General features: G+C 35.7%; 1 protein-coding gene across 2 annotated transcripts; it reads right to left on the bottom strand.

The window, feature by feature from the left end:
* Window positions 1-335: 335 nt before the first annotated feature.
* Window positions 336-8,158, bottom strand: LOC129923943 (reticulocyte-binding protein homolog 2a-like). 2 transcript variants are annotated; one of them, XM_056017224.1, is made up of 3 exons: window positions 7,825-8,158; window positions 5,117-7,710; window positions 336-2,114 (listed from the first exon to the last, which is right to left on the bottom strand). In XM_056017224.1, exons 2-3 carry the CDS (start codon window positions 6,342-6,344, stop codon window positions 2,098-2,100), a joined length of 1,245 nt encoding a protein of 414 aa, XP_055873199.1. In that variant the 5' UTR covers window positions 6,345-7,710; window positions 7,825-8,158; the 3' UTR covers window positions 336-2,097. The 2 variants fall into 2 exon arrangements, with proteins under 2 accessions (XP_055873199.1, XP_055873198.1); XM_056017223.1 differs by having other exon boundaries at window positions 5,117-8,158.
* Between the last annotated feature and the right edge of the window lie 9,940 nt (window positions 8,159-18,098).

The raw sequence follows: 18,098 nt of genomic DNA, 5'->3' as shown, positions 1-18,098 counted from the left end.
CTGCCATCAGTACCACCACAACGGATTTTTATTTACGGAAGCAAGGAAGTAAAATGACATCAACAAAAGCGCGTCCTTAGAAACTAAAATACATTATTGTGCCCAAAAGAAAACATCACGCAAGACGCGCATGACAGGGACTGTCAGGTTCTTGTATTCTTGTATTTATCAAATCATTATTATATATTTCCAATGCAAATATTTATTAATATTAAATATTATTTCAATTTGTATTATTGTTATTATTTTCTGAACTTATAATATTTTGGCTCAAGTTCAGCCTGACAAGCACATCATACACATATAGTTGTAGATAAACTAATAAACTAAGTGTATGATGTAAATAACAATAAAATTTATTCTTGTGATATATTTACAAATGACTGATTCATGATGACTGATAATAATAGTATGAAATATCAATATGTAATAATATGTAATCTACAATGATCCAGTTAGTCTCCTTAGATACAGAACATTCATATAATTATGAAACACATAGTATATTACCTTAACTATAATAAGTAGTTCAATGGATCACATAGTCCTTCAATCTCAAAAACAACAACTGGTAATATATGTAGATCTAGCCTCTAGATCAGGTACTGTCCACTGACGACAATTCCAAAAAGTAGAAGTTCATAGTTGACACTACACCATCAGGTCTGACCACTGCAACCCGCAGTCTGGAATCTTGAACCTCAGACTCATGTACAAATCCACGTGCACACCAGACGACCAACTGAGAGAAAGACCTCAGTCCTGTAGACTGTAGACTTAAAGTTGTACTCTCAATATAGAACTGAGACTGAATAAACAAGTCTTGACACTGAGACTTGACACAGAGTCTAACATATAGACTTGACACTAATACTTGAAATAGAGTCTTCAACTGAGACTACGACTAAAACTTAGTCTTGACGCTAAAACCCTATAGAAGATAAAAGAAAGGATTCTTCTAATCATCTATATCTAGTCTAATTATAGACTTACAAATACGAACGAATTCAAATAGAAAAACTATACAATGAAAAATAAAACTCACCCTAAACAGGGGTCAAGATAATCCAACAAGAAAATGTCCAAGGCAAATGCTAAGGCTATCCAATAACAAAAACCAAGGAGAAATTCCAGAGCTCTCAAAACACGTCTATCTGTACCAACGTACAAAACAATGGAGAGACTGTACTAGACGATAAATGACGCAAATCACACACACACTAAATTTACTACGTAACTAGAAGTTGTGACAAGCAACAAAAGCTCAGTCCTCTAGTCTACACAGAAAATATTAATAATGTAATGACGTCATCAATATAGTGATCAACGCCGCACTATCAATTAGAGAACTAATTCTACTATACAGTTACATAGATAACTGCGACATTCCCCCTCCTCAACGAACTGGCAATTTTGAAAAAAATTCCAGTTATCATAAAAACTGCAAGAAAATTCTCCAGAAAATCAACTTCACCAAGACCAATACTGCAAATACGTTTCCAAGAATTACAAAAAGAGACCTCAAACTCTCACTGAGAAAAAAAAACAACTGAGAAATCCTCAACAACCAATAATCATTATGATTACCTCAACAATAAAAAATCTTCATTATACACTTCAATAGACAAAATAGTGTTTGTCTCAAAAATTTACAGTTAAAGTTACAACTGTTTGCATGTTACATAGTTACATTATCAAATTTGATCAATATCAAAATTAATATAACATAAGTACATGATTGCTCAAATGAATCAAAAAAATTATACAAGTCTTGAGCATACATCAGCAAAAACATTTAATTCTCCCTTCAAATGGACAGAATCAAAACAATAATCCTGAAGTGCTAAACACCATCTAGTTATTCTTTTGTTACAATAATTACTATTTGCTATGAATGACAATGCCTTGTTATCGGTCTGGAGATGAAACTTCACTCCTGCCAAATAACGATCTAGCTTTTTGATCGACCATACAATGGCCAGTCCTTCCCGCTCAAGGATAGAGTATTTCTGTTCACGTGGCAACAACTTGCGACTGACAAACTTCACTGGATGTAACACACCATCTCTCATCTGACTTAATATACCTGAAATGCCTTTATCTGATGCATCTGTCTGCAAAAAGAATGGAAGAGAAGGATCAGGCAATCTTAGAATAGGATAATCACACAAATAAGTTTGTATTCTTTTCAGTGCCACAATACACTCATTACTCCAATCAATTCTCACAGATTTCCCTTTCTTCAATAACTCTGTGAATGGAAACACCAAGTCTGAATAACAAGGTATAAATTTAGAGTAATAGTTAACCAACCCAATTAATGACCTTACTTCCTTCTTAGTACTGGGTGGTTTAAACTCCAGGATCTTCTGAACATTTCTACTATCTGGTTTCACTTCTCCCCGACCTACATTATGTCCCAGAAATTTAATGTTAGTAAAGCCAACCTCTAATTTAGATGGTTTTAGAGTAAATCCATGACTTTTCAATACACCGAAAACATTCTGTACATCTCTAACATGAGTCTCCCAACTTTCGCTAAATATACAGATGTCATCAAAATAAAACAATACATTCTCAATATCTCTTAAAATACTCTTTAAAACTCTATTAAAATGGTTAGGGGCACCACTTAAACCAAATGGTAAGTAATGAAACATGTAGTGTTCCCCCAGAACTCTAAAAGCTGTGTACTCCTTACATTCTTCACTTATAGGTATTTGCCAATACCCTTTAGTTAAATCAACTAAAGTAAAATACTTAGCCCTGTAGAGTTTATTGAATAGCTCTTCTTGATCTGGTATTAATTCAGCTGGTATTTGTGTAACACTGTTTAACTTACGGTAGTCAATGCATGGACGTAGTGTACCATCACGTTTCTTAATAACCACAACAGGAGCGGCATATGATGAATCTGTGGGTCCTATGATACCCAACTTCAACATACTATCAATTTCCTCTTTTAATTTCTCCTTCATATTTATTGGTACCGTATATGGCTTTAATGCTATAGGCTTAGTGTCCAGCAACTTAATCCTAAATTCTTCCACATCTGCTTTACCCGGTATGTCTGATATAATATCTTTGAATTCATCCAGCACCTTCATTATTTCACATCTCTGATTACAGTTTAAATCTGGGTTGACCTTCTATTGAGATAAAATGTCTTCATTCGTCTGCTTCTTATTATTGATTTCTAATGTCGGAATGCTTGGTAAAATATTTTCATTTGTCAAGTCTTCATCAAATTCCTCCTCATCATCCACAACAGACACCATATTAGCAGACAAAATACTGTTCTCATGTTCAATATTAATAACAGTTTCACTTGTATCATCTTTACTTCTGCTATGATATTTCATCAATCTATTGATATGGTAAAGTTTCAACTTATCTCCCTTCTTTACCAGAAAATTGAATCTTGATACCTTCCTTATAACTTTAAATGGTCCTTGCCAATATACAGATAATTTGTTTTCTCTTTGAGGTTTAAGTATCAATACACAATCACCTTCATCAATCTTGCGCAATGTAGAGTATCTATCATACTGAATTTTGTACTTTTGCTTTTTAACCTCACTATTTCTGTTGGCAATTGATGTCACATGAAATAACCTCTCCTTCAAATCCATTAAGTATGAGTAAACATTCCTGTATTTATCTTCCTCCTCTTTGTTTACAAATACTTGTTTCAGAATAGCCAATGGTCCTCTCATCTGTCTTCCATATACCATTTGAAATGGCGATATTCCTGTAGTTTCATTTGGGACCTCTCTATAAGCAAAAAGTGCAGCGCTAACCTTTCTATCCCAATCCTTTGGACTCTCTTGTGTAACCTTCCTTAGAAAACTTTTCAATGAAGAATTGAAACGTTCATTCATCCCATTCGACGAAGGGTGAAAAATAGTTGAGTGCACTATTTTAATATTGTAGAAGTTAAACACTTCCTTGTATAAATCCGCAGTGAACTGACTTCCGTTATCACTTAGTACCTCGTGCGGTATACCAATTCTACTGAAGATTGTGTTTAATGCCTCAATCACAGTTTCTGTAGTAATATTTCTTAAAGGTATTGCCTCTGGCCATCTCGTAGCAATGTCAACAAGTGTTAAAATAAATCTGTTCTTGTTCTCGGTAACCTCCAACGGACCAACAATATTTATTGCCACTTTGTAAAATGGTGTTGTTACTATATTCATATTTCCAAGTTCAACTCTGTCACATCTTCGTGGCATTCTACACCGTTGACAAATATCACAACTCCTAATAAAGTCTTTAACATCTTTATCAACTCCTTGCCAAAAGAAATATTGGTATATTCTTGACTTTGTTTTCCTAACTGACAAATGACCTGCAAATATACTTTCATGTGCTGTTTTCAAAATTACTTCCCTTTTTGACACTGGAACCACGAGTTGTTTCTCTTCCTGACCTAATTGACCTTTGAATACACGATACAATAATCTATCGAATACCTTGAATCGAACACTTCCATTTGTCTTATTATCCACACTCTTCTCCTTCTGTCGATTCCATAATTCTTGTAATGTAGGATCACTCACTTGTTCTCTCAAGAAATCTTCACATGATCCAAATAACTTATAACAATCTTGAATAACTTCTGAATGTTTCATAATATCAGCCTCATTCTCTTTTTGTTTCATTGCTCTTGTAACAGCAGCACCAATATGTTCATTATGTTGTTCATCTTGTACATTCCCTATTATTAGATCAGCTACTGGATTTTCAAAACAAGCTACAATATATTTCCCTGTGATATAGTCTGAATTGATGTCAACACATGCCAGTGGATATTCCTTAATAGTACCATCAATCAATTTTAATTTGTAGCTACCTGGAATTTTGTCTTTGCATTCAATTAAAGAACTTCTTACCCCAATAACACTAGATCCTGAATCACGCAATATAGACACTATTTTATTATTTAATAATCCTTCTTCAAAACGTAATTTCCCTACAGACTTTTTCCTCAATTTCTGATCAACAATATACATAGTTTCTTTTCTACATGGAGTAAAATATTCTATTTCATCAGCCAGATTAGAATGACAACAACTTTGAATTTTACGTGAACAATTTAGTCATCTCTGCGTACCTGTGTTTTGCACTTTCTTTGACTTGTCTGTGTTTTTCTCCTTAGTATAATCAACACCTGAATAATTCCTTTTGTTATTTCCTCCACCATGGTTCACATCATTGTAAGCTCCTCTCCAATTCCCTCCATCCATTCTCCTTCCTCTAGTATCAAACTGCCTCCTGTAAGTTCCATATGACACATTCCTTGTGCCTGACACATGTCTTGGTCCATCCTTATTATATGTCACCTGCTTTAGTTTCACTCCGGCTCCACCCACATAACATTCCGTTGACCTGTGACCTACTTTTCCGCACCTAAAACAAGTTATGACTTTCCTGTCACTAGCATAATTCTGACTTGTGGCTTCAGCAGCTCCCATTACATACACATTTTCCTCTTTACATAATGATTTTGTTGAACTTGCAGTCTTAAAACTTTCAATTACTTGTAGCATGTCTTCTACATTATCACTTTTATTTAAGATAAGTTGACGATACACTTCGCCTGAAACACTCTCTAATAATCTGTCTGTCACAATCATATTTTTCATGCCTTCTATGGTCTCCTTTACCTCCGCCATCTTCATCCAATTGTCTAGTGCCCTTTTCAAATCGGCTACATATCCCCTGAAATCATTTTCTTTAGGTCTAATTTGGTGAAATTTCTTCCTACACGTTTCTCCATTTATATCAGCCTGTCTCATTAGCATAACCTTTACTTCATCATAATTTTCCTTCTTAAACAGATCATCTTGCAGCATAAAATTCTTGAGTTTCGACGTCAATTTGTACGATAACAACATAGCCCAACTTTTCTTATCAATACAACATCTTGTTGCCACCGCCTCAAATAGAGTCAAGAAACCAATCAAATCCTCATCTTCCTTCATATTCTGAAAACTCTTGTCCAACTTATCAATTATATGTCTATGTTTATCCTGGATCTTAGGTTCTCCTTCTTTGTTTTCAGATTTACTTTCTTTCTGCAACTCCTTCTCCACAATTTTCTCCTGAAGTCTAGCCAATTCCAATTCTTCCTGCCTCTTTTTAGCTTCCACTACTTCCCTTTCTTTCCATCGTTCATGCTCCTCCTTCTTTATGCGTTCCTCCCTATCCAATCTTGCTTGTTCTGCCTTGACATATTCTTCCTTCTGTTCTTTCACATAGTTCTGCAAGTCAGCTCCTGTAAAACCCAACGCCTGCCCATCCGCTATAAATTGTGAATTTATAGAAAACCTAGTCTCCATCCTTAGAATTTCCAAACAATATAAGTTTAACAGGTCAAATCGGAAAAACTAATTAGAGCACAAGATATACTATTAGCAACCAAAAAAAATACACTTAGCTGTGCTTTCTCCTGCGAAGATAGAATCTGCCTCAGCACCAGGAAGATAGAGTATTGATGACAAGGTACAGCCAGATACACCAGGACAACTTGAGAATCCCAACAAACAGATCACAGCTCCAATTTAGGTCCACCAATCAGTTTGGCATGTAACAAAATTATATCTTATTAGTATAAATTTAAAAAAAAATATTATATATAAGATACAATGTTAGCAATAACAATATGATACACTGGCACCAATAAAGTCTCACACAAAAAATGTATACGATGCCTTTCCTGAATAATAAGGTACAATCACATAGTACCGTTATGAATAGTAATGTGACACAAACAAGTGTCTAGAATCTGAAAATATACTCTTACAAGTACAGAAATTTATTTAGCAAATATTCAACTGTCAATAATATAACAAATTATGACTGAGATAATCCCTCAAATAACTCCTTTAACAGTTTAGACGAGCCCCCAAAATACTTGTCAGGTTCTTGTATTCTTGTATTTATCAAATCATTATTATATATTTCCAATGCAAATATTTATTAATATTAAATATTATTTCAATTTGTATTATTGTTATTATTTTCTGAACTTATAATATTTTGGCTCAAGTTCAGCCTGACAAGCACATCATACACATATAGTTGTAGATAAACTAATAAACTAAGTGTATGATGTAAATAACAATAAAATTTATTCTTGTGATATATTTACAAATGACTGATTCATGATGACTGATAATAATAGTATGAAATATCAATATGTAATAATATGTAATCTACAATGATCCAGTTAGTCTCCTTAGATACAGAACATTCATATAATTATGAAACACATAGTATATTACCTTAACTATAATAAGTAGTTCAATGGATCACATAGTCCTTCAATCTCAAAAACAACAACTGGTAATATATGTAGATCTAGCCTCTAGATCAGGTACTGTCCACTGACGACAATTCCAAAAAGTAGAAGTTCATAGTTGACACTACACCATCAGGTCTGACCACTGCAACCCGCAGTCTGGAATCTTGAACCTCAGACTCATGTACAAATCCACGTGCACACCAGACGACCAACTGAGAGAAAGACCTCAGTCCTGTAGACTGTAGACCTAAAGTTGTACTCTCAATATAGAACTGAGACTGAATAAACAAGTCTTGACACTGAGACTTGACACAGAGTCTAACATATAGACTTGACACTAATACTTGAAATAGAGTCTTCAACTGAGACTACGACTAAAACTTAGTCTTGACGCTAAAACCCTATAGAAGATAAAAGAAAGGATTCTTCTAATCATCTATATCTAGTCTAATTATAGACTTACAAATACGAACGAATTCAAATAGAAAAACTATACAATGAAAAATAAAACTCACCCTAAACAGGGGTCAAGATAATCCAACAAGAAAATGTCCAAGGCAAATTCTAAGGCTATCCAATAACAAAAACCAAGGAGAAATTCCAGAGCTCTCAAAACACGTCTATCTGTACCAACGTACAAAACAATGGAGAGACTGTACTAGACGATAAATGACGCAAATCACACACACACTAAATTTACTACGTCACTAGAAGTTGTGACAAGCAACAAAAGCTCAGTCCTCTAGTCTACACAGAAAATATTAATAATGTAATGACGTCATCAATATAGTGATCAACGCCGCACTATCAATTAGAGAACTAATTCTACTATACAGTTACATAGATAACTGCGACAGGGACCACCCCTTCTTTATGGCTTTCGGTTTACCGGTGCTTGTCCACGCATCTAGAATTATCTAAGTATTTAGAAATACTTCAAATACAGCTTATTACACATGCATTCGTTACAGTATCTACAGTATCAGATTCCGACCCAATGGCGTTACTTTTTTATGTCTGAGAATAATCTAGTTTGTTCTAAAATTTTACCAAAAATAATGATCATTACCGAAATATAATGAAACATAGAGTGAACATGAGGTGTGTCTTTAATATATAGAGATGTGGAGATCGTGGGGTAAAAAAAAAACATACCAAACAAAGTTTGTCCAACAATGATCAGCTTTTAACAGAAATGGTGTAACCAATACATTTTAAAATAGAGATTGCCTTACAAGCCGACAATAAATACAAGCATAACACATGTTTTTAAATATTTTAGCAATACATTGTAATGTTAAAAAAATGATTGCTCAACTTAATTATCCAATTATTTAAAAAAATTAATACCCGAAACCTAAATCATGACTTTGTCTAAGAATGCCTTCCTTCGATGTAAGAGCGTATTCGTTTTATTTATCTTGTGGTTTATATCTGTTATAATTAAAACGCTTCTGGGTGCATTGAATTTAGGTTTGTATGTTACGACATTACTTCTTTCAGCGCCAACCCGAGATCCGAGCTATTTAAAGGGATCGTTTGTTTACAAGGCATAGCCTTCAACACTGAAATCAGGCTGATGCGCTCCTTGATCTTGGCCTCATTCTTATAAACTTGCCAGTCTTGGACGTTGACTGCAGAACTATGCAGGAAGATCCTAGCAATGGAAATGAGATGCAACATAAAGTTCCTAGGTATTACATACAAAGGCCGCATCAAAAACGAAGAAATTAGAGATTATTACAGCGAGTGGTTCCCATGAGTACCTTCTGTGACTACTGCCAAAAAACGCAAACTAAAGCTATATGGCTGAATTTCAACGTCTTCATGGCTCACAAAGACCTTCCTTCATGTAACAGTACCAGGAAATAAAGAAGAAAAGGCAGACAGAGAAAGCGATGGGAAGACAACATAAAAGAATGTTAAAAAATTGTATTAGAGCCTAAAAGAAAAATATACTTTCGTAATACAAAAAAAAATAAACTGGCTATTGTTGTTATTTTTTTTTCTATCTCAATATAGTGTGTTGAGAAAGACGAACAAGAAAGTCCGGACCAACATACTTCTTACAGTGGATCGTGTAAGTAAGAAATTTATACGGGTTAGGGTTCTTAAAAAATATATCTATTTGGTTTTAATTAAGGCCAAATGTCTAATGCATCATTTTAAAAACATATACCCGGTATATTATAAGTTTATTCATTATCACCTTGACACTGGAGATCATACATTTTAGCGAGCTCCCCCAGCAGGATCCGGGGTCCCACCACCAAGTTCTGATCCTTAGAAATACCTTCTCCTGGCGCCTGCATCGCCTTTTCTCATAGTAAGAAAGTGCTTGCAAATACGTTAGTTGTCAACCGAGCGCTGTATTTATAAAATAAAAATTGCAAGTCTCTATTAAATAGTGCACGTAGACTGTAATAGGCATTAGCTTATTTTTTGTCGTGTTGTCGCGGGTCTTTTTTGTTTATTAAGCGCAAAAGTAGTCAGCATAAAGATAAAGGCACATTCCTTGTCCCATATGCTAGGACAAATTTGTACAAATACTCCCTCATCTCTAGTGCTATTAGAGCATGGAATGGGTTGCCTGAGCTAGCCAGGAAAACCAGTGACTTGGCAGAATTTAAGTCATTGGTTAATATGCGTGACTAAATGCATGACGCGTAGGACGTAATCATCTTCTTTTTTGAAGTAACGTCTGTATTAAATAAGATAAGATAAGATGTTGAATGATGAGGATAATGTCGACCATTTGTTAGACATTAATTTGCAAAGCACCATACTCCTTATAGAGTCCATATTAGAACGAAAAAGTTATAGGCAAACCAGGTAGCCGCCTAGGGCCTCCAATTGGTGAGGGCCTCGCAAGGTAATAGCGAAACTTGTGTTATGTGTCATTGATTTGTATACTAGGTTCTTTGTAAATTGCATCATTTTTTTCTTTTTCTTTCGATGTATATTTTTTTATGTTTCTATTTTATTTGGGGCCACCAAATTTACTTCACCTAGGGCCTCCATTTATCTAAGGCCGGTCCTGGTATACATTTTAAAAGATATTTATTAGTGCATGAAACAAGGTCTCTTACTTAAAATGTTTTAATTATATTTTATTTAAAGTATTTTTTCTTGGTTAATATTTAAAAACGGATTGATTATTAAAGGATTTTTTCCCCTTGTGAAATAAATTAACTGGCTTCGTTCTCGCCCCCTCCCTTTGTTAGGACGTCGCGCTCCCCTTTAAGAAAGTCGTTCCCCCCTCTCCAGCGGAGGTTTGCCCCACAGTTTAAGAAATACTGAATTAAAAGATTGCCTCATTAAGGTCAATTTTTGGCGATTATTTTCTAATGCCTACAACATTTGTCTTTGTTTCACTGTTACAATTCTAATTCATATTTATCAGGAAATTCAAACACACGAATCTGGAACCAGCTTTGGCGTAACGATGAATACGGGCACTTACATTTCAATGACATGCAGACCACTCCTGAATCAATACCTCCGAAATCAACCCACAAATCCGACCTTAATGATAGATCCGCTGGGGATTAAACGATCGGAGCCTCAGGATCAGAAAACTCTTGAAAAGGGAGCTGAATCCAGCCTTCCCGTAATGACGGATGAAGAAACATATGTACCAATGTGTAGATCACTTCTCAATCAACGCCTTCCTGACCAATCCTTAACTCCCACCTTAGCTATGGATCCGCTAGGAATTAAAAGACCCGCACCTCAGGATCAGAAAACTCTTGAAAAAAAAGCTGAATCCAGTCTTTCCGTTACGATGGATAAGGAAACATATGTACCAATGTACAAACAGCCTCTTCCAGACCAATCCCAGAAGTCTACCTTTGTCATCCAACAATCTACACCTACTCGAAAGGTGAGAGCTAAACCTTTTTATGAGAATACTGAGAAATGTGATGAAAATATGTTCAAACTTCGTAGAATAAAGTAGTGAAAGCAGTTCTGAAAGTTAGACCATCTCCAGTTCTGTTAGGTCAGACCCGATGTATTGCCTGGTTTAAAAGTGTGCAGTCAACACTATATCACATCAGTGTTCTATTTTATGTTCCTAAATTTTATTCCACTTCAGAATGCATATTACTTATAAATAATAATTTACTTCAAGTCTACTTTGTAGATAATTTTTTTGGTAACGTATAATTTGTGCACATAACATTTTTGTTTAGTTTGTTTTTCTTTTTGAAATAATGATTTTCGACAATTATAATTTCTGTTTACATTCTGTAACGTATACATTGCACAATGTATACTTTATGTAAAGTATAGTTCATGTGAAGTATAATTCATGCACTGTATATATTTTACACAGTATAATCTGCTATAATCTGCTATACAAAGTCCTTGGCTCTAATAACTCACTCATTGACAATCACTAATTCTCACACTCGCCGTGGATAGGATAAAATACAAAATTAAACATGCTATAACTTAATTAATACACAACTATAATTCCTTCCATTGAGCATTATTATTATTTTTTTTTGGTACATACATTTCTTTTCTCCAGTTGTTTTTTGTTTATGTTTATTTCTACCCAGATCTAGATTTATAAGCCTAACATATTTCTCTTCTAGATCTAGATAATCGTTAGCGTGATTGAGAGAGATTATCCTTAGGCCAGAGTGATTGAGAGAGATTGTCCTTAGGCCAGAGTGATTGAGAGAGATTATCCTTAGGCTAGAGTGATTGAGAGAGATTATCCTTAGGCCAGAGTGATTGCGAGAGATTATCCTTAGGCTAGAATGATTGAGAGAGATTATCCTTAGGCTAGAGTGATTGAGAGAGATTATCCTTAGGCCAGAGTGATTGAGAGAGATTGTCCTTAGGCCAGAGTGATTGAGAGAGATTATCCTTAGGCCAGAGTGATTGAGAAAGATTATCCTTAGGCCAGAGTGATTGAGAGAGATTATCCTTAGGCTAGAGTGATTGAGAGAGATTATCCTTAGGCCAGAGTGATTGAGAGAGATTATCCTTAGGCCAGAATGATTGAGAGAGATTATCCTTAGGCCAGAGTGATTGCGAGAGATTATCCTTAGGCCAGAGTGATTGAGAGAGATTATCTTTAGGCCAGAGTGATTTAGAGAGATTATCTTTAGGCCAGAGTGATTGAGAGAGGTTATCTTTAGGCCAGAGTGATTGAGAGAGATTATCTTTAGGCCAGAGTGATTGAGAGAGATTATCTTTAGGCCAGAGTGATTTAGAGAGATTATCCTTAGGCCAGTGTAATTATCAAACGTGTCTGTCCAAAGAACACGAAACAGCTGTATACAAGCGTGTGTGTCTGTGTGAGTGAAGAAACAATTTCATTGAAATGTTAAGACTAGTTAATGATAATGTGTAGAAACAATTTTTCAAACGATTAGATCTGGATCTACAAGTAGGCCTTCATTTTAAATCAAGATTTCTTAAAATTGTCACAGCGAATATACAGGCCTTTTAATAGTGTGTGTATGTTTGTTGTTGATTTTTTTTTGGGGGGGGGGGGGGGAAGGGAAAGAGGGTGGGCTGGATGTATACTAAATTATTCTACAAAAAGTGCTTCTCTTGATCTAGATCTTTGTCAAGAGTGGAATAGGTTGTAAATAGTGGCGTTTCTTCTTCCAAATTGCCTAAAGTAAAACTTCAAGAAATTATGTATCAGTACTTCTTCTGTAATTTATGTGTGTAGTAAATAAATATAAATATAGCTTTTATATAGTGCTTGTTTCATGCTTATAGCATGCTCAGAGCGCTATGGTCCAATCTCATTTGGAAGACCAGTGCGGGAAAGGGTATCTGGGAGAAGGTTTTCCGTGCTGCCTTTAGGCGCTCAGTTAACACAGCTTTGGCCGAGTCGGGTGTCGAACCTCGAGCCCCCTTCATAGGTAGCCAAGCCAAGGTCAAGCCCCCTCCTCTTCTCGATCACGCTTCCCACTTAAGCATTATAACATACTAGTGTGCAACTTGTGTTTCAAAGAAGAGTTTGGATTATTTAACTCTTTCTCTCCGTAATTATTTACGACATTCTGGTGGAATCAACGTTGGTATCGTCAGTTCGGAGAGAAAGAGTTAAAACAGTTTTATTTGACTTTCATTTGAGGGACTCAAAAAAGTGGGTCGGCCTGAGAGTTTTAGCTTGGGAAATGAGATCTTTCTATGACCAAAAAGTACATGTTATTGTAATAATTGTTATTCTATTGACTATACAATTCCAAAATGTGTCTTCTTGGGGGGAGAAGTGTTTTATTAAAAATTACTGTGTGTATTAAGTGTTTGGAGGGTGGAGGGGGTGCATTATAATTTCAGGCAGACAAGAAGGCTACAATTAATGACCCATATAATTGTTTGTGTATTCTCTTTTTATTTTTTGAAAGTTTCAACCGTATTGCAGCACAGGTATCACGTTCAATTGTATGATTTACACAAAGTATAATTTATGACAATGTACAGAATGTATTATTTACCTTCTTAATGTGAATGCAATAAAAGTACGTTTTATTTCCATAAAGTATAGGCCTACTTGTTTTATTACAATACCTCTATTCATGTCAGGACTTCGTGGAGGGTGGGTGGAGGATGTGACCTGAACGCTGCTCTAACAAACTGCTCTAACGACTTTTCTAGACATTTAACAGTTGATGCATATCTTTGAGAAAAGAATTACTAGCTCTTAGGTCACATGGGGAACATTTTAGTTTGATCGTTATAGCAGGTCATCTCTATCTCGAAACAGAAAGCTTTGTCAAAGTGTAATGAAATGATAACGACTAGAATACCAATAACATGGCTTTATTCGACAAAATTAGACTACAGTAAACAGTGAATGAGACCAGCACGTCTAGCATACCACTGATGCAGTCTATACACACACACACACACTGGACATGAAACACAACAATGGCCATGACCTTCAGACACGCTGGACGCACGCAGAAGATCAACTCAGTTACACTACACAAAGCTAACATAAAAAAAAGACAATAGAAGTCTTGTTCCAGAAGTCATCCAATAAAACCTACTCAGCCTCAAAGACCAACGTAAATGGACAGCCTCTAAAAGTAGAAGACCACTACACATATCTAGGAAGCATGATATCGAATGACGCAGCAATTCATGATCGAGCTATGAAAACAAAAAAAAATATGAAAAGCGTATCTCAAAACGTGAGTCAAAGTCAATAGGACATATAACGGCAGGGTGTTCAGCTATATCAGAATAGGGCTACCGGGGTAGCGAAATTTAATATATCAACACCTGGCTTTGATACATAATCTAAGAACGTTATTACAATACTCGCCACCAGGGCCGGCATTAGGCCACTGCAACCTATGCGGCCGCAGTGGGCCCCGCACTTTCATAGGCCCCGCGCTAATTCTAGGTGTAAATTATTAAATTAAAACCATTTTAACCTATTATTAAAGGGTTACCGCGGCCACCTTATTTTCCAGGAGTTCCTGGAATCTATTCAAATCGCAAAATATACGAAAAAGTTAATGAAAATCTCCATAAATTATTAAAATCTAATGAAAACTCATACAAATGTGCTTAAAAACAGACTAAATTGTCATTCCGGGGTGTCATTCAATATGTAAAACTCAAATCCTACTCGCATTTAAAAAAAAAAGCGACATTGTCAGCTTTCATTTAATAAACATGTAATAATAAGGCGAATTTTAGCCAAAACAAGAAGTTCAAATACTTAATTTACTTTAATAATCATTGGCATATAAATGCAGATCTAAATCTATCTCGACCTCTTCAAATAAAAAATCAAAAGCGATAATTTTCTAGTCGATAGTAAGTCTAAAAGGCAGATGTGAATGTTTATCGGCTTTATGTTGGAAGACTACCATCTTTTTCTAGTTGGCTCGTAAAGTTAATTTGACCGTGATTTTGTACTTAGTAAAGTATGAACAACATGCAAAGACAAATTTATTTTCTAATACAAAATCCTAATTCTCACTTGTTATCCTTATCTCTACCCAGACGGGGCCCCGCGCAATCCATTTCGCATAGGGGGCCCGAAATCTGTAGGACCGGCCCTGCTCGCCACAGGAGCTACTCGAGTCAAGCGATTAACTTTAAAGCTGGGATAGACCTACGGTGCATTTCAATCGCCCAGATTGTGTATTACCGAAAATCTGCAACCATCACTGACATGCCATACCAATAACCCACAATATAAGGAGAACTGACATTGAACCCTGTGGTTATAGCAAACGAAGGGATAGTGACAACTGACCTTGCAAATATATTCGAGGGCTAAAAATCCCTAAGACCATGAGATATATCAATTGTATGAAGACCCACCAATAGTGACGGAAATAAAAAAGAACAGACTACGTTGGGCAGGTCAACTTGAAAGAATGTCAGACAACAAAGGAGCGAAAATGATATACAGGCAAAAACCAAAAGGAAGGCGACCCAAAGGCAGACCCCGAATGCGATGGATTGATGATGTGGAAGCAGATCTGAAGCAGCTTGGGGTTAGGGCGTGGAGAAGAAAGGCCCAGGAGAGATCTGAATGGAAGGATGTGTTGAAGCAGGCTGTAGCGTCACTGGCTTGGATGGATGGAAAATCCCTAAGAATATTCTCGTTACCTGTTAGAGAGCAATAATACTACAGACCTGTCACGTCACATCAACAGAAATTTCCTCAGTGGGCATTATTTTAAGGGGACTACAATAAATTCCGTTTCCCTTTAGAGAAGGCCGACCCTGGCAGTGCCTGAAAGTGAAGATTAGTTAATTTCTACAGATAATAAATAAAGTGAAGTTCCCCTTTCAGACCTTGTGGTCTATAGGGCAGATGATGTTTAGGTTATCTGTTTCTTTGGCCAACGGTTAACGAGCAGGGTGTTATGTGGCCAACACAACCACCGACGTCATTATTTTTCCCAACTAAAGTCAGGTGTTCATTAATGTTGGTTGAATTCAGGGGTGCCCTAAAAATCCCGAAATTAAAAATCCCAGTCTTCACCAAGATTCGAACCCAGGACCCAGTTTAGACTAAATACCGGAAGTACATCGAACTGTAACCTCTTTGTTGTCGACATACCACATTGTAGGCTTAGAGCACCCTCCACAATAGTCATTACTATGATAATAAAAAAAAAATTAAATAGTGCGCAGCGCCTGGCTTCTAAACTGAGGGATCATAGGCTCAAATCTCGAGGATTCTGAATTTCGGGATTTTTTAGGACGCCCCAAGGTCTAGGTCTGATGGGTATCTGACATTAATTAACGAAAGTAAAAGGGTTGGATTTATATATTTATATTGGATACCGTAGATGTGTTTCTTGAAAAGAAAAGATACTCCGCAGATTTAGATTTAGGCTTTGAGGGTTACTCCAAAAAAAAAATTCTTTGTAAATTAATATTTGAAACAAATTCATATATAAGTTATTAATTTTGAATAACAATATGCCTGTTTGTAACTTCGTTCAGTTAAAGAACTATGATACTAAGCTCTGAACATAGAAACAATTCGGAAGACGAAAAGAAATCAAGTATTGTTGCAATAGAAACATCTTACCTTGAGTAAAGGTTTGGAAAAGGCCACTTGAAACAAATGTTTGGTTTCAGAAGTCATCTCAACTGTTACTCTTCTACTTTAAAAAGAGTGGAAACGATTATCATATAAGAGACAGTATGAGTCATCTCTCCTTTTTATAATTATTGCTAATGATAGCAATTAGCCAGTAAGGAATATTGGTTGGGGCGACTCGATATAAAAATGTAATTTATAGCATATATCTACTTTATAAAGTAGAAAGTAAGGCGTATGTATGTATGTATGTATGTATGTATGTGACGAATAGAAATCAAAACCTTTTGACCAATGTTGATAAAACTTGTAACTTAGATTAGTGAACGATTTTTTTTTTAATTTTGTAATTTCTTAATTAAAATACAAAAGGAAAGGTATTGGTCTGCCCGAGGTAATTTACATCTATCGCCCCTACCACATGGTACAACCCTCTTTCATTTTATATTTACTAATGATTTAATTTGAGATTAGAGTGTGCTGTGACATTATATACAAAAGAGTTCATATATCAATTAATAGCTTATAATATAAAGATTCTCAACTAATTTTGTACACATACTATGATTTCTGCTTAAAAATTGGACGTCCCCCCCCCATTTAAAATTATAAAGTGGGGAGGGCAGTAGATACAGCCTTACTCCCTAAAGCCAAGATACCAGAAGGCAAACCACATAATATGAAGATTAGCTATGATATATCAATAAGTAGCTTTTGTCATATAGATATGTTACTAATTCATTCAACTACCTGTGAATTCTGCAAACAAAAATTAAAAAAATCGGACAGCCTCCTACTCGAATGTTAAGGTTCGGTGGTGGGTGGGGGGGGGGGCGGAATTGATGCGATCGTCCCACCCCACCTCACTAACATACTAAAGGGAGAGGGGCGATATAATCCAAAAATAGGTTAAAATATAAAAAATTTGTATATATTATTAACATAAGTCTAGAATTCGTATATAAATTGTGTGATTTCTCTACTAAAATTATTCCACCCACCCTTTCGGGGGGGGGGGGGAGCCGGCCGAGGTAGAGGGGTGATCGCTCCTACCGCCCCCACCTGGATCCGTAAGTGACTTCAATAGGCTGCTGCTCTGTTCTTTTCCACAGTTCCTCAGACATTGCTTAATAAGCATCAAAATCAACAAATATCGTAAATCTCATCAGTCCTAATTCCATTATGTTATTTTAGTTCTTTTCAGTTCAAAATATTAGCATTTGAAGAAATCAAAGT

This window comes from Biomphalaria glabrata, chromosome 18, assembly GCF_947242115.1.
Source record: "Biomphalaria glabrata chromosome 18, xgBioGlab47.1, whole genome shotgun sequence".
NCBI lineage: Eukaryota > Metazoa > Mollusca > Gastropoda > Planorbidae > Biomphalaria > Biomphalaria glabrata.
The sequence above is the reverse complement of the archived record's forward strand: the minus strand, read 5'-3'. Positions and strand labels throughout refer to the sequence as shown.